At 35.7% G+C, this 22,418-nt stretch overlaps 1 protein-coding gene across 1 annotated transcript in view; it reads right to left on the bottom strand.

Annotated features, from left to right (window-relative positions):
* LOC105528762 overlaps positions 1-22,418 on the bottom strand; it is a 163,179-nt gene that overhangs the window by 54,026 nt on the left and 86,735 nt on the right. The window contains exons 6-8 of the mRNA XM_011965644.1: positions 21,439-21,557; positions 16,713-16,907; positions 3,333-3,474 (exon numbers count right to left, since the gene is read on the bottom strand). Coding sequence (XP_011821034.1) covers positions 3,333-3,474; positions 16,713-16,907; positions 21,439-21,557 — 456 coding nt within the window. The remainder of the gene's footprint in view (positions 1-3,332; positions 3,475-16,712; positions 16,908-21,438; positions 21,558-22,418) is intronic.

Below are 22,418 nucleotides of genomic sequence, written 5' to 3' on the forward strand. Positions count from 1 at the left end.
CTTAATCTGTTTTGCACTGCTGTAACAGAACACTTGAGACTGGGTAATTTATAAAGAATAAAAATTTATTCTCTCACAGTTCTGGAGGCTGGAAAGAAGTCCAAGATCAAGACACTAGCATCTGATGTAGGCCTTCTTACTATGTCCTCACATGGGGAAGGCAGAAAGGCCAAGAGGGAAAAAGAGGGCTGAACTTGCCCATTTCTAATAGATTCTTCCCACCCATAAGGGCCTACTCATATCTTAAAGGTCCCACCTCTCAATACTCTTACAATAACAATTAAATTTCAACATGAGTTTTGGAGGAGACAAACATTTGAACCATAGCAAGGATATTGGTCTGCATTTTTCTTTCTTCCTTTTGTGTGTTTGTTTGTTTGTTTGTTTACTGCCTAGTTTAGGTACTAGGGTATTACTAGCTTCAAAAAATGAATTGAGAAGTCTTCCCTCCTCTTATTTTCTTAAAGAGATTGTATAGAATCAGTGTTAACTGTTCCTTAAATGTGTGGTAGAATTCTCTCTAGTAAAATCATATGGGCTTACATATTTAGGAGAAGTGGAATGTTCTATAAATCAATAATTCAATTTCCTTAATACTTATAGGGCTATTCAAATAATCTATTTCATACTGGGTGAGTTGTGGTAGTTTGTGTTTTTCGAGAATTTCTTCACATCATCTAAGTAATCAAATGTATGCGTGTATAGAGTTGTTCATAGTATTCCTATATTAATCTTTTGATATCTACAGGGTCTGTAGTAACACCTCATTTCATTTATAATATTGGTAACTTATGGCTTTTCTTTTTTTCTTGTCAGTCTTGCCAGAGATTAATTTCATTGATCTTTTCAAATGACTAGCTCTTCCTTTCATTAATTTTCCTTACTGTTTTTCTGTTTTCCATGTCATTGATTTCTGTTTTTATTCCTTCCTTCTGCTTGTTTTTGGTTCATTTTGCTCTTTTTTTTCTTGGTTCTTAAGTGGGAGCTTAAATTATTAATTTGAGACTTTCTCTTTTCTATTGAAAACATTTAGTGCTATAAATTCTGCTTAGCTATGTCCCACAAACTTTGATATGTTGTATTTTCATTTTCATTCAGTTCAATGTATTTTTTAAATTTCTAGCAACTTCTCCTTTACCATAGATTATTCATAGTTGTACCGTTTGGAGTTAGATTCTGTTAGATTCCAAGTGTTCGGAGATTTTTGTTATCTTCCTCTTACTGATTTCTAGTTTTAGTCCCTTATGGATTTGCTCTATCCTGGTGTATGTTTCGTGGCATCTGAAAAGAATATGCATTTTGCTTTTGTTGGGTACAGTGTTCTATAAATTTCAACTGGAACCTACTGGTTGATGAAGTTGTTGCTGATTTTCTAAGTGTTCTATGAATTCTTGAGAGAGAAATGCAGAACTCTCCAACTATAATTGTGGAATTGTCTATTTCTCCTCTCAGTTCGTAGATTTTGCTTTGCATGTTTTGTAGTTCTATGGTCTGGTGCATATATTTTTTAAGACTGGCATGTCTTCTTGATGTGCTGACACTTTTATCATTATGTAATGACCTCTGTGTCTCTGAGAACTTTCTTTGCTTGGAAGTCTATCTTATCTGATATTAATATAGCCATTCCCACTTTTCTTTGATGGATGTTTGTGTATTTTTAACCTTTTTATTTTCAAACTGGCTATATCATTATGTTTTAAATTTGTTCCTTGTAAATATTATATATCTGGGTCATGTGTTTTAATCCATTTTACCACTGTGTCATTTAATTGCTAAATTCAAACCATTTACATTTAAATTAGGGTTTAAGTTTGTCATTTTAGATTTTGTTTCCTGTCTGCTCTGGTTTCTTTTGTTTCTCTGTTTTCTTTTTCCTGTCTTCCTGTACATTACTTGAACATATTTTAGAATTCTACTTTTATTTATTTATAGTGTTTTTAGTGTATCTCTTTGTATAGCTTTTTAATTGTTACTCTAAGTATTACATTTTATAAATATAGCTTACCACAATTGACTGAGGGTATTATTTTACTAGTTCAAGTGATATGTAGAAATCTCACCTCCCTTTATGTCTCTTTAAGACATATAATATGTCTTAAATATGTCCTCTAAATTCTGTTACAACCACATCAGGATGATAAATTTTGCTTCAACGGACAAACATAACTTAGAAAACTCAAAAGGAGAAGGAAGTTTTATAGTACTTACCCATATTTTTGCTTTACATGGGCTTTGTTCCTTCTATGTATTCCTGAATTTTTTCTCTTATTTCTCTCTATTTAGAGAACTTTTCCTAGCCATTCTTTTAGGGTAGGTATGCTGGCAACAAATTTTCTTCTATCTGAGAATGTCTTGATTCCTTCATTCCTAAAGGATATTTTTCTGGACATAGGATTCTGGAACACAGTTGTTTTCTTCCAGCACTTGAAAAATGTTCTGCCACTTACTTCTGGCCTCCATCACTTCTCATGAGAAACCCATTTCCATTCAAATTGTTTTTCCCCTACAGGTAGCATGTCCTTTCTTTTTTGTTGCTTTCTTTATCTTAATATAATGCCCCTCTGTGTCTCTGAGAACTTTCCTTGCTTGGAAGTCTATCTTATCTGATATTAATATAGCCATTCCCACTTTTCTTAGATTGATGTTTGGTTTTTCTTTATCTTTCATTTTCAGAAGTTTGAATATTATGTGATTTGTTCCATATTCCTTTGGATTTTTCCAGTTTGGGATTTGCTCAGGCTCCTGAATCTATAGCTTTCTGCCTTTTGCCAAACTGGTAACTTTTCAGATATAATTTATTTCAATACTTTTCAGTCTCTCCCCATCTTTTGTGATAACACAAATACTAGATCTTTTGTTATAGTCCCTCAGATTCCCCAAGGTTCTATTGGCCTCCTAGCATGTTAATAGATGATATAATTCACATCAAAAATTATTGAGGTCTTCAATAATTTTTTTTGAGACAGGGTCTCTCTCTGTTGTCCAGGCTGGAGGTCAGTGGTGCAATCATGGCTCATTGGAGGCCTCAATTGCCTGGGCTCAAGTGATTCCCTCATCTTAGCCTCCCAAGTAGCTGGGACCACAGACGTGTGCCACCCAGCTGGGTTATTATTTGTAGATACAAAGTCTCATTATGTTGGCCAGACTGGACTCAAACTCCTGGGCTCAAGCAACCCTCTCGCTATGTCCTCCCAAAGTTCTGGAATTACAGGCATGAGCTACCACACCTGGCCAGCCCTCAACAATTTTTAAGAGTAAAAAAAGTCTCCTGAAACCAAAAAGTTTGAGGACCTGTGAGGTACAAAAAAGTAATATTAAAGAAAGTTTCTTACTTCCTCTCCCAAGACTTGCAAGTGTGGTTTGTGAGCACGCTCTCTAGTTCCTTGTGCCAATTCAGGTGGTATCCCTTGCGGTGTCAGAGGAATATGGACATATTCTTGGTTGTCATCCATAACAGGAATTCCATATAATATTCTACAATGTGATAAGAACAATAAGTTTGTTTTTTAAGTAATTGACAAAGCATAAGATGTTTGCCCTCATTTCATAACTCCACTCAAATAAACACATGGACATTTGACATCTGCACTAAACAGAGATTGTACAGAAGTCAGATAATCCAAAATGAGAAATAATCCAAAAAATGCTAATATCTGGTTCTTAATACATTTTAATAGTAACATTTATGATGATTTTGTTTCATTATACTGGAATAATACATTCACCCTATGAAAGCCTAGTTACAAAAGAGGTTAAAAAAAAAAACCTTCTCTACCTTCTGATCTCTCACCTACTCCCCATTCCAAGCCCACATATACACACAGAGTTTCATTTCTTGGACTGGGGCAAAGCATCAGCCTAAGCAGAAGTGCCTTCTCACATTATGGTTTTCCCTTCTTGCTGGGATGAACAGAAAACTGTTCAGGCATCAAGTCTTTCTTTTAGACTACAAGCTACATATACATAAGAATATATATGGAACAAAACTTATCAATACAAGATTAAGCTAAAGAGATGAGATAAATCAAAATTTGAAGGTAAAATGTGTCATTAATTACTGACCTACAGACTGGCTTAAAAATACATTAACTTTTGTACTGTAACACTTAACTGTAAAATAAATATAAAATAAACATAAAGACAAAATATCCAAGAATATATACATAGTCAAGTGCCACATACATATTATAGATATATCGATTTCACATTGAAGCATTTAGAGCTACTGTTTCCTCTAACTTATTGATACACTATTATATGAAGAATCACTTTATGAGTTACCAAATGTGAAAATTAAGCATACAAAAACCCAACTGATTACAGCAGGTTAATAATATACTGAAATCCTCAAATCCCATCATTCCTGCTGTTAAGAAGTAGACCCACTCAGAGCCAGGCTAGAGAAGATATGGCTTTGTCAGAGTAGAGTCATGAATAAAAGCTTCCTATCTTACCTACTAAAATACTTGAATTCAAGGAGAGTTTAAAACTCTACTCCCAGCAAGGTGAATACCACTGCCACTTAACACCCATTCCATCCTCCTTCTAACGTGCTTTTCTGAACTGCCAAGGATAGAAAGGTAAAACTCTCTTGGCCAGGCATGGTGGTTCATGCCTGTAATCCCAGCAGTTAGGAAGGCTGAGGCAGGGAGATCACTTGAGGCCAGGAGTTCAAGACCAACCTAGTCAACAAAGTGAAACCTCGTCTCTACTAAAAACACAAAAATTAGCTGGGTGTAGTGGCACACACCTGTAGTCCCAGCTACTCAGGAGGCTGAGACACAACAATTGTTTTAACTCAGAGTGCGGAGGTTCCAGTGAGTCAAGGTCACGCCACTGCACTCCAGCCTGGACAACAGAGTCAGATTCTATCTTAAAAAAAAAAAAAAAAACTCTCCTGAAGCCAGTGTTCTCGATATTATTTAGAATCCACTAACCAAATGCCATTCAGAAGGCAGAAGGTTCTGATGTTTCTGTAGGCAAGTACAGTCACGACAATGTTGAGTTCTTCTGTAGCAGTGTTCTAGTAAAGTTACGACTTTGTGAGTTGTGTTTTTTATTTGTTTGTTTTTTGCCAGTGAGCACGTCAAAGAGACACAGTGTGGCTCCAGAGTCCAAAGCTGTGACAGTAAAGGCTACTTAATCCCTGAATCTCAGTTAAGGTGGTATGTTGCCAGTGCTGGCTTCCAGATATGCCGCCTTCCTGTGTCAGGAGCAGCAGCGTCCCAGGCAGCCAGTTAAACATGCTCTGTGAGTCATCCCCAGGAGATCTCCCTACCTAATGCCCCATTTTTCAAACCCTCTCATTGATTTTAAAACACCAAATTCCCATTACTAAGTCCTTTTTTGCTTAAAATAGCTACAGCTGTGATATGATTTGGCTGTGTCCCCATCCAAATCTCACCTTGAATTGTAGTTCCCATAATCCCCATGTGTTGTGGGAGGGACCCAGTGGCAGGTAATTGAATCATGGGAGTGGTTACCCCATAGTGCTGTTCTCATGATGTGAGTGGTTTATCACAAGAGCTGATGGTTTTATAAGGGGCTTTTCCCCCTTTTGTTCATCATTTCTCCTTGCTGCCACCATGTGAAGAAGGACATGTTTGCTTCCCCTTCCACCATGATTGTAAGTTTCCTGAGGCCTCCTTAGGCCTGCAGAACTGTGAGTCAATTAAGCCTCTTTCTTTTATAAATTACCCAGTCTTGATTAGCAGCATATGAACAGACTAATACAAGATGTTTCTGTTTTCTGAAGCTGAATTCCAGTGTATCCAGAAAAACAAAAGAACAGGGGAAAGTCTAGGGACTAAGAGAATGAGCCAAGTGAATACATACATCAGGATGAATAAGTATTTCTAAGATAGGTTGGGAGGAGAAGGAGATGGTGATGAGGAGAGCGGTGACTAAGAAGTTATCTAGAAGCACTGCTGTACTTTTCTCTGGCTCTAAGCCAGAAACAGGATAGTAAAAGTCATTTATAACTTACTGTCTTTTGCTCTTTCATATTCCAAAAGCACGCTAAATAAACAGAAATTGGACTGGTTGGAAGAAAGTGAAGGTCACTGGACATTCTAGAGTGCATAGTTCTGGTAGACATGAATGGAGGCTTTGGTGGAAAGTCTTACCTAAGGTTAGCCTTTATGTTCCTGTATGACAAAGATGAAGCACTTACCTGGAAATTTTTATCCAGATTTTCCCTGCTTCCTTCTTTCTGTCCGGAGAAAAGAACCAACCCTTTCTAGAGTTCTGTCTGGAAAACACCACTATCTCAGTGGTTCAGACTGAAAATCTCTTCATCACCAATCTCTTCCTCACTCCCAATAGTAATGACTATTTCTGTTCATTCTCCCTCCATGATATCTCTCCTGTTCATTGCATCTTCTCTCATCTGAGTCCTGTGATACCATCTTTGCTGGTCCCTTACTTCCAGACCCTCCCTCCTCCAATCCATGCCACATATCCCTGAAACTGTTGTTATCAGTCACCCCCTCTCCAAACATCTCACTGACTACACACACAGTATATATAACCCAAGCTCCTGACTCTGGCAGTCAGGGTCCTTCACAGTCTGGGCACCATCTACTTTGCCAACTCTGCTTCCTTCCCCCAACCTCCCACCCAAGCTACATTTGCAATGTAAAAAAAAAATGCCTTTACGTGCTGGGATTACTCCAGGAGCAATAGGGGAAACAGGCAAAATCAACAGGCCATTATAGTACCGAGTGGCTATGGAAATGGAGAATGATGAGGGCAAGACCTTCAGATCTCAACTCCTCCACAGACCTTTACAAATCCTCCTCTACTCAGCCCAGATTCATGTCTGACTCCCTGGTTTCCCTGTTGCATTTCATCTGCTCTTTCATTATACAATATACTGCATTCTATTCCATATGCCTTTTTCACAGTAGAGCATAGGCTTGTTTGGGAGAAAAAGTGAGACTTACTCATTTTCTATCTCCCAAAAACTTGAATGGAGTAGGTACTAAATAAATACTGTTGGATTTTGGTTGAGTAAGAAAAGTCTCATAGCCAAAGCCAGCCCCATACTCTGCCCTGGGAAACAGAATCACTGGTAAGGCATGAGATGCTGGGGGTTCTCAAAGTGTGTTTCCTATTGAGCAGCATTATTATCATATAAGAACTTGTTAGGAATGCAAGTTATTGAGCCCACCACAGACCTGAGTCAGAAACTCAGGAGCTGAGGCCTAGCCATCTGTGTTATAACCAGCCCTGAAGGTAATTCTGTACACTCTGAAGATGGAGAACAACTGAGGTACTCAATCTTTCCTAAAACAGCGTAATCATAAGAATATCCTGGGATGAAATCAAATTTGCATCTTCCCAGACCCCTTCTCTGAAGATTCTAATTCAGTAGGTTTGTGATAGAGCCTGGGAATTGACAAACTTATCAAACCACCCAGATGACTCTTATCCTCAAGAAAGACTAAAAATCACTAATATAGTAGAAAGAGTGAGCCTTTAGAATGAGGTTAGAAAACAGAATTTGAGCCCCTCACTGTGCTGTTTCCTTCTTCAGTCTGTTTCCTCATTTACAAATGGCAACAGTGAGTTTTTCAGAGTCAAATGTCTTAGAAATCATGTGTGTGAAGAGGCTTGCACACAGAATATGCTAAGAAAGTGATTGATATTATAACCACTATTGTTTATGAACATTGAGGGAGTTGAATGAAGGAAACAAGCCCACCTCTCTTGGAGTGAAAGTTAAACCTCCTTTTGGGTCCACATTGGCATCCCATGAGGCCAGAGAGAGAAATGTATTTCTGATTGTATGATGCTGTTAAAGAAGTTTGGAAAACATTTGTTCTAAGTTGTGAGTACTCTGAAAAAATCTCTGCACACATCTTCTATGAGTTACATAAAGGTGACTGTGAGTTACATCTTGTGAAGCATGGAGAAGGGATCTCCCTCCAGCAATCCTCCCCTACCTCGGCATGACCCTAACAGACAGGTTCTCCATCACAGCTTCACTATCTCTTCCTTAACAAATTTATCTTGCTCTTTGGTGTACAAAGGCCTGCAAGAGGCTTCACAGGATGTAGATCACAGTCACTCTTAGGTAACTCATAGAAGATGTATACAGGGAATTTGAAGAGTGCTCACATACAAAAGTTTCATCAAAGTCAATCTGACATGCAATGGTTCTATTCTAGATACCATTTTTTTAAAGTGCTCATAGCAAACTGATTCACACTAAACTGATTTCACAACCCACTCACTGGGTCGCAATCCACAATTTGAAAAACATTAACTTACAGAGAATGTTGTTTAAAAAGCATACGCCAAGGTCTGGAAAAAGCTTTAGGTTTTCATCTTCTTGAAAATGTTAATCTACGAATAACTTTCTTTAGTCTTTTATAATTTTTTTCTTTGAAATCTACAGCAGAGGCATATGAATACTTCGTATGTTTTAAAAAGATCAGAAAATATAGTCTTGATAAAATAACAAGTCTATAGAAGAGTAAGTGTATAACTATATATATGTGTGTATATATATACATTTTACAAAACATGATTGGGGAGGGGGAAATTGTATTTTTAATCATTGTAACTTCATTGCTACATGCAAACAGTGACATCTGGTGGAATGATACTGCTTTACTTTTTTAAAAATCCAGCTTTCACATACTGGCAATTATGGAAACAGACAAATTTCCAAATAATTCCTTTTTTGGTATTTCCATATAAAAACAGAAATACACAAGTGTTAACTCTTACCAGACATTGATAGTGCATACTGAAATGATTTTTTGTCATCCCAAACTGTATTTTTAAAAACATGCTAAAGACATACTGACGGGGCTATTTGTTCAAAGTAGATATAACAGAAATTTAAAATGAGGTTACTATTAATTCCAGTTCTATCTCTGCCACCAACTGTGACATAGAGTGCAAAGCTTTGCCTCAGTCTCCTCATCCATAATATGAGAGGTTTAGGCTAGGGAACTACTAAGATGTCTTATAACTCTGTTCAATGTACTGCTGCGACATATACCACCAACTCACACAGTGATTCTCATGTTCTTTGGTGTAATACCTTAGGTCACTGCTTGGATTATGCAGCAAGGAACAAGGCCGTGTAAGGGGTAGGGGTGGGGCCAGGATTAGACCTGATCATTGAGAAATGACAGATGGTAGGGGGAAGGTCAGTCGCAGATACCTAAACTGGTAGGAAATAAAAAGCATATCAGACAGAACAGAGTATTACAAATGAAGTGTAACAGACCACAGGTCTTGGGTGTACTATAATTAGAAAGGTTTAGTATGAGATGACGGCACATTTGGGTGGGGGGCAACGAGTGATAGGAAGTATAAAACCAGGCAATATTCAGAGACTGCAAAGCTTTCAGTAATTAACATCAGAGAAGTCTCCTACAATGACCAAGGCCACATCCTTGGCCTAGAATCAAAACAGGATTTTCAGTTCCTAGGAGGCAACAAGCAATAGTAAGATAAAATCCTCATCCTATATAAGCAGAAGCCCAGGTTCCAAAATTGGTTCACAATTGATCAAATACAAACCACCAAGGGCAAGTAAAATATGCTTCACACAGATTATCCAACTAAGCTCCTCAGATTCTTCCTAGATTAGGTCAAATTGGTCCTAAAAACAGAATGAGGGTGAGTATACAAATTAAGCATAAAGAGAAAAAATGAAAGGGCCTTTCACAAATACACAAAGCAGTAGAATATAATAAAAACCACATTTAAAATTATAAAGACCTGGGTTTGAATCCCAGCTGTTACCAGCTACATAAACATGGACTAGTCAATCATTATGCTGTATTTTTTATTTGGGAAATAAAATTATTTTATCTACTACTTAGAGTTGTTATTAATACAAAATTATATAATAAATGTAGTGTATTTCAATGCATTTTTCTGTTAGATAATTTTCCATTTTCTTGACAAATATTACTACCTTATTTTAAGGATTTGGATAAAATCTTTCAAATAAAAGCACACCTTAAATATTTGATTTGTAAGCTATCATCAGTAGAGATAGTAAGTCAAACTACTCATATATGTGTCCTTACATTTTTATTTATATATATAGATATATATCCTCAAAGGAATATGTAATCAAAATAACATCTATAATGTCATTTTCATAAAATGTATGTATATATAATATATGTATATGCACAGAAGAAAAGCTTATAGTAATCTACCATATAGAAAGCCTGATAGGAAAAGGTCACCCTTAGTACAATATTTTTAACAATCATAGAGAGAAACTATAGAGGCAAATTTTTCAGATCCTGTCCCATTCCACCCCCAGTGCCTTTCAGGATTCTGACTGACTCAACTGCTAACATAAACCTGCATCTCTGGTTCTCCTACTTAAGATCTAAAAGTACTATTCTAATACCTCCAAGATAAACAGTCAAAAAATGCCTGGTAAATCTAGCCAATATTAACTTTGGGGAGCCAGAAATAATTTGCCTTCATTCAAAGTTGAGTACACAGAAAAACCCAAAATGATTTCTGTGAAGACTGTCTCCAAGCTACAAAAATGAAATACAGCATTCAAAAAGTGACAGAAAGAACATCCTTTTGGGAAAGATTTATTATAGGACACAAAAATATTTTAGAAAGATTCTGCTTTTTTTCTTGAGGTAATAAAATTCATATAAACAAAAGAGATTCTCTTAAGAGACTGATAGAATTTAGAAAAAAATCTGTAAATGCCATAGCAGTCTCACAATGGAAATTAGAAAGACTTTTTAAAATTTATACCACAGAAAATGAAACCACTGAAGAACAGAGGTTTAAGAGATAAATCTAAGCAAAACAATGATAAATATAGAGGAAAGATAGTGAAGATCCAACATACAGCTAATTGATATTCCTGAAGAAATGCACAAAATAAATAGAATAGAAACATTACTCAACATAAAACAAAAAAGTCTTATAGTGAAGAACTATATTTGCATACAAGAAGGGCTTTCCACGTACCCCCAAAAATTAATTAGAAAGCAATCCAGTCTCAAACATATGCTAGGGAAACTGTTCATTTTAAAGCAAAACATAAAAATTCTGTAAGCATCAAGATGAGTAGAAGAAACATATTACATGCAAATAAATGAAAAACGGGTTGGCTTTAGATTTCTGTCTCACAAGATTAGACATCAGATAATGATACAAACAAAAAACACATAGGCAAATGCTGGCAGATAAAACAGATTATAGGAAATAGCAAAGAAGCAAAAAAGGAAAGAGAAAATATAAAATGACAAAATAACACCAAGTACATCTGATAGGACAATAAATGAATATGGGGTGACGCAACCTATTAGAAAAAAACCTATCAGAAAAAAATTCTGATTAGCTCAAAAAATACTTAAGTCTATGCATTCTACAAGGGACACAACTAAGACAGACTAAAATTAAAATGGAAATATATGCCATATAAATAAAGCAAAAAATAAAACAAAGTAGCTTTCATTTTTATGGGTTAAGTGTACAATGAAAACAAAATGATCACAATCAACAGTTTCTTGAACTTTTCTCGCATACACAGAAAAAAATTGTTTTATATAATACACATGTTGTTTCTGAATTTAGTTCTAACCCTTTCAGAATACAGAGCTCTACTTCATTCTTTATTATGGTTGCAATGCATCTCATTATTGAGCGCACAATTAAAATTCTTCCATGATGGACACTTAGGTTGTTTCCAGTTTTTAGTTATTATAAAAAGCGATACGATGAACATCCTCATGCATTTATCTTACCAATTGATAGTCATCAGCATATAAATGGCATTTAAAGCCATGGTCCTGGATAAGATCACCTTGCTAAGCCTGGGCAGTCCAATGTTGAGAAGTTGAGATGAGGAGACACCAGGAGGAGGGACTGAGAAGTCATAGCCAAGGAAGCAGGAAGATAGCCAAGAAAGGAGTGGTCCCTAAGGCCAAGGGATAAATGTGACTTCTGGAAAAGTAAGTGATCAACTGTGTCAAACACAATTGAGAAGACAAGGACTGTGATATCTTAAAGCAAACCTGAGCATGTCATTCTTCCTCAGAAAACCTATCAATGCTTTCCCAATTCACTGTGACTAAGAATCCCTCCCCCAAGCACTCACGTGTGCCCTCACATACACATACGGGGTAACTGTAAAATCCTGCCTCCGCTCTAGCTTCAAATGTATCACTGCTCTTCCTGTTCTCTAATACTGGACTTATTTCCAGTTCTCAGATGGATTCCAATTGTCCACAGCATGAACTCAAACTTCAAAGTGTACACAAATTTCCTGCATTTCTAACAAGTTCCCAGGTGATGGTGATGCCGCTAGTTTGTGGACTATACTTTGAGTACCAAAGACCTAAAACATTCTTTCCCCTCCTCCTTCCTATCTTCTATCCATCTTTCAGGTTTCAATTTACGTATCATTTCCTCAAACCTCCCTAAATAATCAGGGACTCCTCTTACATGTTTCCATAGCACTCTGTACAACTCTATATTAATTGTCGCATTCACAGTAATTAATTCACCTTTCTTTTCACTGGTCTCCAGGTTCCCTGAAGGCAGTGATTATATTTCTCTTGTTTGCAGATGCCTCTCTAGTGCCTACCTCTGTGCCTACTATAGAGTTAGGCATATCATTTGATTACTCGGATCAATATTTATTGACATGGAAAGATGTTTACACATAAGTTTTTAAAAGTTAGGTTACAAAACATTATGCATATGGTATTATTCTAGTTTTGTTCTATATGATTTATTTGCAAAAGGAAAACTCTGGAATCCTATATTTAAGAATGTTTAACAGTGTTATCTATAAATGGCAAGATTTTAATTGTTTTTCATTTTCACATTTGCTTGCATGTTTTTGTATATTTGTTAAAATATTTTTATTGTTTTTTGTAATAAAATAATCAAAAATGAAATTAAACATTGAATTTTGACACTTAACCTTTGGTTTTTCCGTTGTTGTTGCTGCTGTTCTAATGTATAAAACTAATGATCTGTCCACATATTTTCCAAAAATTGACTAGGAATTTCTTTTTTAATTTGAAGTCAACTAGCGGGTTAAGTCTGGGATTTATAGCCTGGCATTGCTCACCACCCAAGAGCTGGCTATAAGGGGTGCCTGATTTGAAAAGGTCAGCCAATGTTTGTAGGACAGGATTTTTGCCACCAACTCTCTATTGATGGTGAATCAAGGAAATACGCAAGTAGTTTTAGATAGACAAATCAGTGAAATGGAACAGAAATCCATAAATAGACTCAATAACATGTCGGAATTTAAGGTATTTGAAAGTTAGCATTTCAAAACAGTAAGGAAAAGAAGATTCATTGAATAAATTATATTTTAAAATTGTTCTTATCAAAATAAATTACAAATGGATTAAATATTTAATTTTTTTCCAAAGGAAACCACAAAGTTACTAGAAGAAAATATGAGAGAATACCTTAAAATGTAAATGTATAAACACCCTTTCTAAGATTAGCATCAAGACTAGAACACATTAAAAAATTGCTACATTAAAACATTTCTGATAGCATAAAACACCAAAAACAAAACGAAAAGCAAGCAACAAATTGAAAAAATATCTATAACATATATGGCAAATAACTAAAATTTTTAATATAAAAAGATCATTCACAAAACAATACAAAAGAGATAAATGACAACTCCACAAAATGTGATCTAGTAATTCTCAAAAGGAAAAAAGCAAATAACCAAGAGACATCTAAAAATATGTTCAACCTTACGAGAAATGAATAAAAATAATAAAAGATTAGAAAAAATTCAACAAGAGCAACAATCATAGTTTGGTAAGGGTGTAAGGAAAAGAATAGTGTCATAAATTGGCATAAACAGTGTCACCATAGCTTGGTTATAGCAGTAACTATCTGGCCAGGCGCAGTGGCTCACACCTGTAATCCTATTATTTTAGGAGGCTGGTGCAAGAGAATCATTTAAGGCTAGGAGTTTGAGACCAGCCTGGTCAACATAGTGAGACTCTATGTCTACAAAAATAAATAAATAATAATAATTAGCCTAGTGCTACTCAGGAGGCTGAAGTGGGAGGAGCCCAGGAGTTCAAGGTAACAGTAAGCTATGATTATGCCATTGCACACCAGCCTAGGCAATAGACCAAGACCCTGTCTCTATTAAAAAATTTTTGTATAAAGCAGTAAATATCATGAAATAATTTAAATGTTCACAAACAATCTTGAGTGAGGAAACTCAGGCTATAGAATGTCACGGGTGGTTTAAACACATACATATACAAGAGATGTCTGAAAGGCTGTTCACCAAGTTGTTAACATTAATCTAAGTCTTTAAATACCTTTAATGATTTCCCCTACTTTAAAGCCTCAAATATAAAATCCCATACCAAAACTTTGAACTAAATGTCTATAAACTTCTCTATATAATATACAAATCATTTTTAAAGCAAAAATATGGCCAATACAAGATATTTGTATAGTTCTCATCGTAATTACTGTTTAGCAAACTAAGCATTAAGTTTGAACACTACACTATACTTCAAATAAACTTAAGTATATACCCTTCCAATTCCATTAAAATAGTCTTGGTATTTGCCATAAATAATGATTAACAAAATCAGGAAACATTAAAACTATACAACCACAAGTATTACTACCTTTGAAGTTAACTGATCATTGCACAAAAAATTGCAAAAAGCCATCCGGTGAAAGGGTATTCATTTTGTTTACAGTTACCTTACTTGAGAACACTTGATAGTGCAGAAAAAAATTATACATTTCTCTGAACTTGCAGACAGATATATTTTGAAAAGGTTAAGCTATGTTTAGCAAGGTAATCCTCAAGAGATAGATGCTGGAGAATTAAATATTCAGTACTTAAATTAACTTCTTATTTAGTACTTAGGAACAAATTGCCAAGAATTATCCTCATCAAATAGAACATTTATTGACTCTCGGAAAAAGAAAGTGAGGTCTACTTGAAGAAAAATATTTTCAGAATTGGAAAGAAACCAGCATTTCTAACACTTTGCATGAATAATTGAAGCTATAAATCCTCCAAATGATGCTTGGCTTGTGTAGTGCTAATGGGAATGACTCAAAATGGTAGAGTTTCATGACTACTAGATTATGTTTATGTATTTATTTTCTACTCCCAGCTTTAGGCTTTAACATACATTCCAAAGAATGGCATGCTGAACTGCTGTTTTCTACTGGAGATACTGGAGCAGTTCTGAAATTTCAAAAATTCTTCATACACAATTTTTTTCAAGAATTTAATTTGATAAAGCAAAACTAAAAGACTTTAGATGTATAAAATTATGATTGATAAATAAATCCTAAAATTTTTTTTGCCTACATAGAAAACAAACATAAAAGTGACCTTCTTTTAGGGATTCAAATAGAAACTAATTGTGATTGCTAATCACTGGGAAACCAGGTAATTTTTAATTCATGAAATAATGCAGTAGTGTTGCCATTTTTACTAGAAGTCAAGTTTGAGAAAACGCATTCAAAATATGCCATGAAAAGTATGGTTACTAATGATTTTGTGACAGTGTCACTAAAAGTAATATTTTAGAATAGCATTCTCATATACCTAGGATAGTTAAATTATAATACTAAAAAAGTTTCCATTTAACTTAATATTTAATATTTGTAATAGTTTTAAAACATGTAGTACATTTTTCAGTATTTTTACCAAGGCTTCTGAAAGGTAAGAGACTGTAGAGCAAGCATTCTCAATGGGTAGGTGATATCCCTCCCTGGAGGTGAAAATTGGTGCTTTGGGTAGGGGGAGCACAGAGTGATTAAAGCTTACTCTTTTTATTTATAAAGGACATACATTCATATAATATATAAACAGGTATACAGTATATCTAGCACATTAAAATTTAATCAGGAGGGGTGATTAGAAAAAAAAAAGCCTTAAAATTCTCTTTAAGTGGGTGATAATGAAAAGGCTGATAAAAACTGAGTTAGACAAACCTGGATTCTAGTCACTATGGAGAGATAAGAACTTCAGCAAGTAACCTGATATCACGAACCCTAAATTTCTTCATGAATAAAACGGAAATTACAACTTCTCCCTTACAGTTGAATATTTAAATAGGAAACATATGCAAAGCACACAGCACAGTGCTCAGAATACAGTTATTGCTGCATAAATATTAGGTTCCTTCCCTTTTCTCCTTTCTTTTGAGGATGCTGTAAATTATACACTCTCCACAAAAGAATATGCAGATTCCAAAGGAAAGTGAGACCCAAGAAGAGGAACGAACTCCAAGAGCAATGACTTTTGTATGTGATCCCTGGACCCAAGTATGCCCAATGATGGTGAAATCTAGTTCAAATAACTGGGTCCAAGTGTCAAATCTGTGATTTTTTTAATTGTCTATGTGTAGCTAATTGCTTACATTTTATTACTTTCAATTTCCACATTTGTACTCCAGAGTTGTGATGACAAACAGATGAGATCATGTATGTAACACTCTGGGAATACTAACGTTACCTTACAATTGGGAATGGGTTCATGTTAATATCATCAGGAAATGGAGACACAGACCTAGACTGTATACCTGAGGAAGCGGCAGAAAAAAAACAAAAACTGCTCCCTTCTCTTTAGTGTCCAAGAACAGAATCAAGTCTTTAAAATCTAGAACTCAAAGGCAGGATTTATGTGATAGTTTACATTCAGTTTAAAATCAAATTACCAGTGGAACTCTTACCTATCTGCTTGTTCTTCATCTGTAAAGTGATCATCTAAGAAAGAGGTTCCAAATTTTCCAAGCAGGGTATTGTGGCCTTTCCTGTTAGCAGTGTGATACACTCGAGAAGCCAGGCGCAAGTCAATGGGCAGTTCCTGGGCTGGGATGGTGGTGCACAAATCATGAAGGTGCGGCATGGAGTAGTCTCGTGGAATTCTGCAACAGAGAAAAGAAAGTGGGCTTCTTTCATCATTTTGTGGCCTTTAGATATAAAGTACATTTATACTGACAATTTAGTTCAGGCTCTAAAGACATATATAAATATAGGAGATCTGATTTAAAACTATAATAATGGTATATAACAAATTTATTATCACAATCTCAGGCCATTGTCCAGAGCTTTAAACTTGTATCCAACTGCCTGCTGAATAGCTCAACCTACACCTCTACAGACTACAGTCTACAGGCACCTCAGGATCAAGTCTAAAAACACACTCTTTATCATAATCTCATCCCAACCTCTTCTCTCCTGAACTCTGAAACTCAGTCTGTGGACACCATATCCAGCCATCACGTATTACTCCTTTGCTACTCTGCTCAAACGCTAATGTCCCTAAAGAAGTGGAACAATATAGGTAGGACATTATCCATTAACTAGCATTGATAGAACTCTGGGTCTCTCTAAGTTAGTGTGGCATCTCCCTTCCCACTCTGCTGGGACTTGTATGTCTTTCCTGTCTTTCCTAAGTAGAGAGGATGACATGAAAATCTGCTTTTTGTTTTTGTTTTTTGTTTTTTGTTTTTTGTTTTTGAGACGGAGTCTCACTCTGTCACCCAGTCTCAGGCTGGAGTGCAGTGGCACAATCTCGGCTCACTGCAACCTCCACCTCCCACGTTCAAGCGATTCTCCTGCCTCAGCCTCCTAAGTAGCTGGGACTACAGGCCTGTGCCACCACGCCCAGCTAATGTTTGTGTTTTTAGTAGAGATGGGGTTTCCCCATGTTGGCAAGGCTGGTCTCAGACTCCTGACCTCAAGTGATCCGCCCGCCTTGGCCTCCCAAAGTGCTGGGATTACAGGCGTAAGCCACTGCGCCCAACCCAAAATCTGCTTTCTTAATCCCCAGTGCCACCTGTCATCCAATCAACAAATAATTATTGAGCACTTACTATATGCCAGATTCTGTGCTAGGTCATCTACACACATTTTCTCTAATTCCCACGATGAAGCTGTATTGGAAGTATAATTATCCGTATTTTGGGTAGGTCACAAAATTAGTGGGTAACCACTGGGATCCACACACAACATTACTGGCTATTGACCAAACTTCTTGCCTATTAGTGACTTCTGGGTAGAAGTGGTCCTTCTCCAGAAGTACTCCATCCCCACCTTCCTATTAAAGCTTACATAACCAAATGACCTTCTTTTCATCCAATCCAATCCAATCCAATCCAATCAGCTTTAGATCTTTAGATCATGTTCTCTTCTGAACCCCAAAACACAGCTGAGAATATGAATGACTTGTTGAAATTGCTCTTCCTTCACGGGCCTTTAAAACTGCAATATCCCAGATTTCCATCTACCTCTCAAATTCATCATAATCTGACTTAGTCATTGGTTTTCCTTCTCCAGTTTCCGAACTGGGTGTGGCTTCTGAGGTTTGAACTTTTCTTTGTACATTGGAAAAATCATCTTTAGTGTTTCAGCTATTATCTCTGTGCTGAGAGCTCCCAAATCTTACTTCCAATATCACTACCTCAACTAGATTTCTCATTTTGGAGATGGAAAACATCTTTGACCCCTCTCTCTTTCACCTGCACGTCCAATGCAAAACAGTTTCTCCCCTGCACAGGATTGCTCAGATGTGCTCCATCTCCATCCTCACTGCCAGCATACCCTTCATCACCTCAGCCTGCACAGGCAGTCGTTCGCCAGTTCGGTTGAGCACTGCAGCCTCTGTCTATTCCCCTCTGCAAAATTCTACCAGATCGATCTCCTTTAAGTGCTCCTTTACCCAGCACATTGATTGGTTGTTGCTTACTGCATTTGTCTCACTTCCTTTCTCTATATTTCAAGGCTCCTAGCCTTTGGACTTACTTCTAGCATAGTGATTAAGAGTACAGACTCTGGAGTCAGACTGCCTGGGTTCAAACACTGTTTACAATTCTCACTTGGTCATAAGCAAGTCAATTAATTTCTCTATACCTTGTCCTGGATACAGTTGCTTTAAGAAAGAAGAGTGAATGCATTTAGAACAGTGTGTCTCACCTGGCAGAAGTTATTCTCATCAGTTTCCAGGACAAATCACAGGGCTAGACCTGTCAGTTCTTTCAGTTATGGATACAGTGCTGTCTACCCTTTTGTCCATGTCTAAATATTCTTCAAACAAGATCTCAAGGACAGACTTCTCTGCCAAGTTTATCTTTTTTTCTTTTTTACAAACTGTCTTTTTTTGTAAGCTGCTCTACTCTTGTGTCACCCATTTTGACCCTTTATCTAGAGGGTTAATGCTGGTCTGTCCACTGACCACTTCATATGGCTGGGACTGATTCAGAGATTAGCATGGTGTAAAGACTATAGACTTTGGAGTTGGCTGGGCCTGGATCAGGATCTTGGTTCTAATACTTGCCAACTGTATTACTAACTTCTTTAAAAGTCTTCTGATAAATGAGCATAAAAATCCCTAACTCTTGCCTTTATAAGAACTGATAAAAATAGAAGATGTGTCATTCCCAGTCTGTTGAAATATCTCAAGAAATGGTTTATTTTTAAGGTTGTTACTATTATTTTGCACTACACAACACCTAACCCATTGCCAGGCACCATAAGTACACTACTGAATCATTAATAGAGAGTGGTCTATGGCATTTCCAAAAAAGCATAGGGCCTAACACAAATAGGATATGAAATGTGTTCATGTAAAAGAGGAAAAGAGAGGTAAGTCTAAACATTTGGAAATGCCTGAGACAAAGAGGTCTAACTGGAGGAGTGAAAGGGGGTGTCCAGAAAGCCAGGGCTCCCAGGTACTCTGGACTCCTAACAAAGGGCTTTTAAAATAGAGGTGGAAAAAAAAGGTGTGCTCTGATGTCAAGCTCACCTACACCATCATTCTACTTGAGACAGGTCCTGGCTAGTAGAATGTGTTTGAGATTACATTACTGATTTTTATATTTTCTTTAAAAAGCATCACAACAAATCTGAATTCCTATGTGCCCATTATAGTCTGTTAACATTAAGCAAATATATTTCCCTTGGTTATTGACCTAAATAACAATATGCTGCAATAGATGTTTGAATTCCCAAGAATACAATTTAATTTGAGGGCTAGTGAGAAAATTTAGCTTGAAAATTGATTAAAGAAAAAGGAACAGTAAATAAAAGACTTTCAGAAACATTTTTCCACGGTTCTTTTTTACGATATAATTTTTAAAAATATCAGACTTTTATTCCTCTGCATCTCATTCTATTTCTCTCTAATAAAAATTTCTAATTTTTGTTTTAATGAATTAAAGCAGTACTCTCTCTCTCTCTCTATATATATATATATATCTCAATAAGATCTACAAATATTTTTGGCATGCCCAGGAAAGGTTGTGTGTTTTTATAGCACACTCTTCTTAAACAGGACTATTTGTCATTCTTTGAAACACTAAGACATAAAAAAGAAAAGACTCTGACTCTGTGTGTGGCCATACTACTCTGCTTAATGCACTAAATGCAAAAGGTTTTTTAGAAAAAAAATCAAGCAGTTTCTGCTTCATTGATAATCTGACAGTAACTATTTATTGAAGGTAAAATACTTGTTGTCTGCTGTCACTATTTGTTTTAATACATAATCTTGCTAACTAAATGAGCTTAAAGCAATGCAGATAAGCAATGGTATGTACAGGGTCACTTAAATGCCAATTTGACTGTTTCATAAACTTTGGAATTCTTTTCCCATGAGTCTATTCTTAGCTACTAAATTGTGAGTAATATCCATTTACAAAGTTTGAGCTAGCCATAAAAAGGTTGTCTTCCATGTCCAGCATACCTTTCCGTTCCCTAAGAAACAACAAAAGCTAATAATTAAAGCTTCTTCAAACCCCCATTAAGAGTTAAATGAAGAAGAATCTAGAAGAAACCAACCCATAAAAACTTAGTGGTGAAATAAGGAGAAAATCTGAGTATCAACAAGGTGACTGGCAAAACGTAAATCATAATCTAAATTGCATTTCCACACTATTATTTAAAATTGTGGTTGTATTCCTGTGTAACAAGAAACTCCATTAAAATTATGGATGTGAGGATGAAGCATGATATTAATAGTAGAGAAAAATAATGCCATCTAAATTACCAAACAGATGGCTTATGGACATTTTGTGTTGGCTTGTTTTTTATTTTATCATCACAAAATTAACCAATATAATAAGTAATTGATCCAAATCAGGCATTACAGTGACCAAAAATATCAAATCTAACATGCTAACATTTAATTTTCTTTAGTCTCACAAGGAGTTATTTTTATTCTAGTTATTGTTACATCATGAAAGTAGGCACATTTGTCAAAAATAGGAAAAGAAAAAAGCATAAAGTATAGCACTAACTGTAAAATCTGTCACCAACTTTTCCTGTGAGAAGGTTTAACTTAGCTCCCATACATGAATTTCTAAAACATTTAGTTTTCTTTTATAAAAATGTATTTTCACGTCTCAATGCTACTGAATAACTCCTCTTCCAATAGGAAAATTATAAATGTAAGAAAATTACTTTTCACGTAGTTTTTTATCACAAAGAGGTTTTGAAGACTTTCTTGGTCTCAGTGATATACGTTTCTGCATTTGCTTAACTTCTTTTCCTTCAATTTGCAAGAATTCTGATGATTTTGCCTTTAAGAAAATATAAAGTGTAAGGGAAGATGCAACACGAGAGTTAGATCTTTCTCTTATATTTAGTGAGTCATCTAATATTTAAACTCCAGATTTCTATGTATATTTTATAACAGAATGCTAAAAGTAAAGTGGTAGTTTCATCTAAATCCATTCCTAAATTTTACATATATACCTATATAACAATAAAAATATTAGTACCATGTTTATTTACAATATTTTTATTTATTACCTTAAAATTACTGAAGAATAAATATAATATTCCCCCCCCATAAGTGCACTCTTCTTTATTGGTATTTGTAATAAAACTTACCCTTATATCCTTAAAGTTTGGCATGACTGCTAGTTACAACCACAAGCTAAAAAGAACTTTAGTGCTTTATATTTTTGTTTTGATCAGTTTATCAGAATAAACTTATGCAGAATTCATGGTAATCATTCATGTAAAGATATTGTTTTCTGTGGGTTTCTCTATATTTTTTTGAGATTAGATTTAAGGAAGAAATCAGGGAGGCCCTCCTTGGGAAAAGCTATGGTTGAATAAGTAGAAGGTAGCCAGATAAAAGGAAGTTAATTTTTTTATGTTAGGTAGGGTTTAGGTTTGATACAGTAGTAAGGAAGGAGCTATTGCAACTTCTTAGGTGATGAAGTAATGAAGAATAAAGAAAGTTCAATGAATACAGAGCATTCCATCCAACCATTTTGGTAATCTGAATTTCCTGTACAGTATTTCCAGAAAGTGGTCATCACCTGGCTGAAACATGGGCAGGAGTGGAGAACATGAATACATATAAACTCAACCAGTTTCTCTTTGAAAGTCTTCAGTCCTGGAATTTTTGCTTGTTTCTTTATTATTGAATC

The sequence above is a fragment of the Mandrillus leucophaeus genome, unplaced genomic scaffold, assembly GCF_000951045.1.
Source record: "Mandrillus leucophaeus isolate KB7577 unplaced genomic scaffold, Mleu.le_1.0 Scaffold730, whole genome shotgun sequence".
NCBI lineage: Eukaryota > Metazoa > Chordata > Mammalia > Primates > Cercopithecidae > Mandrillus > Mandrillus leucophaeus.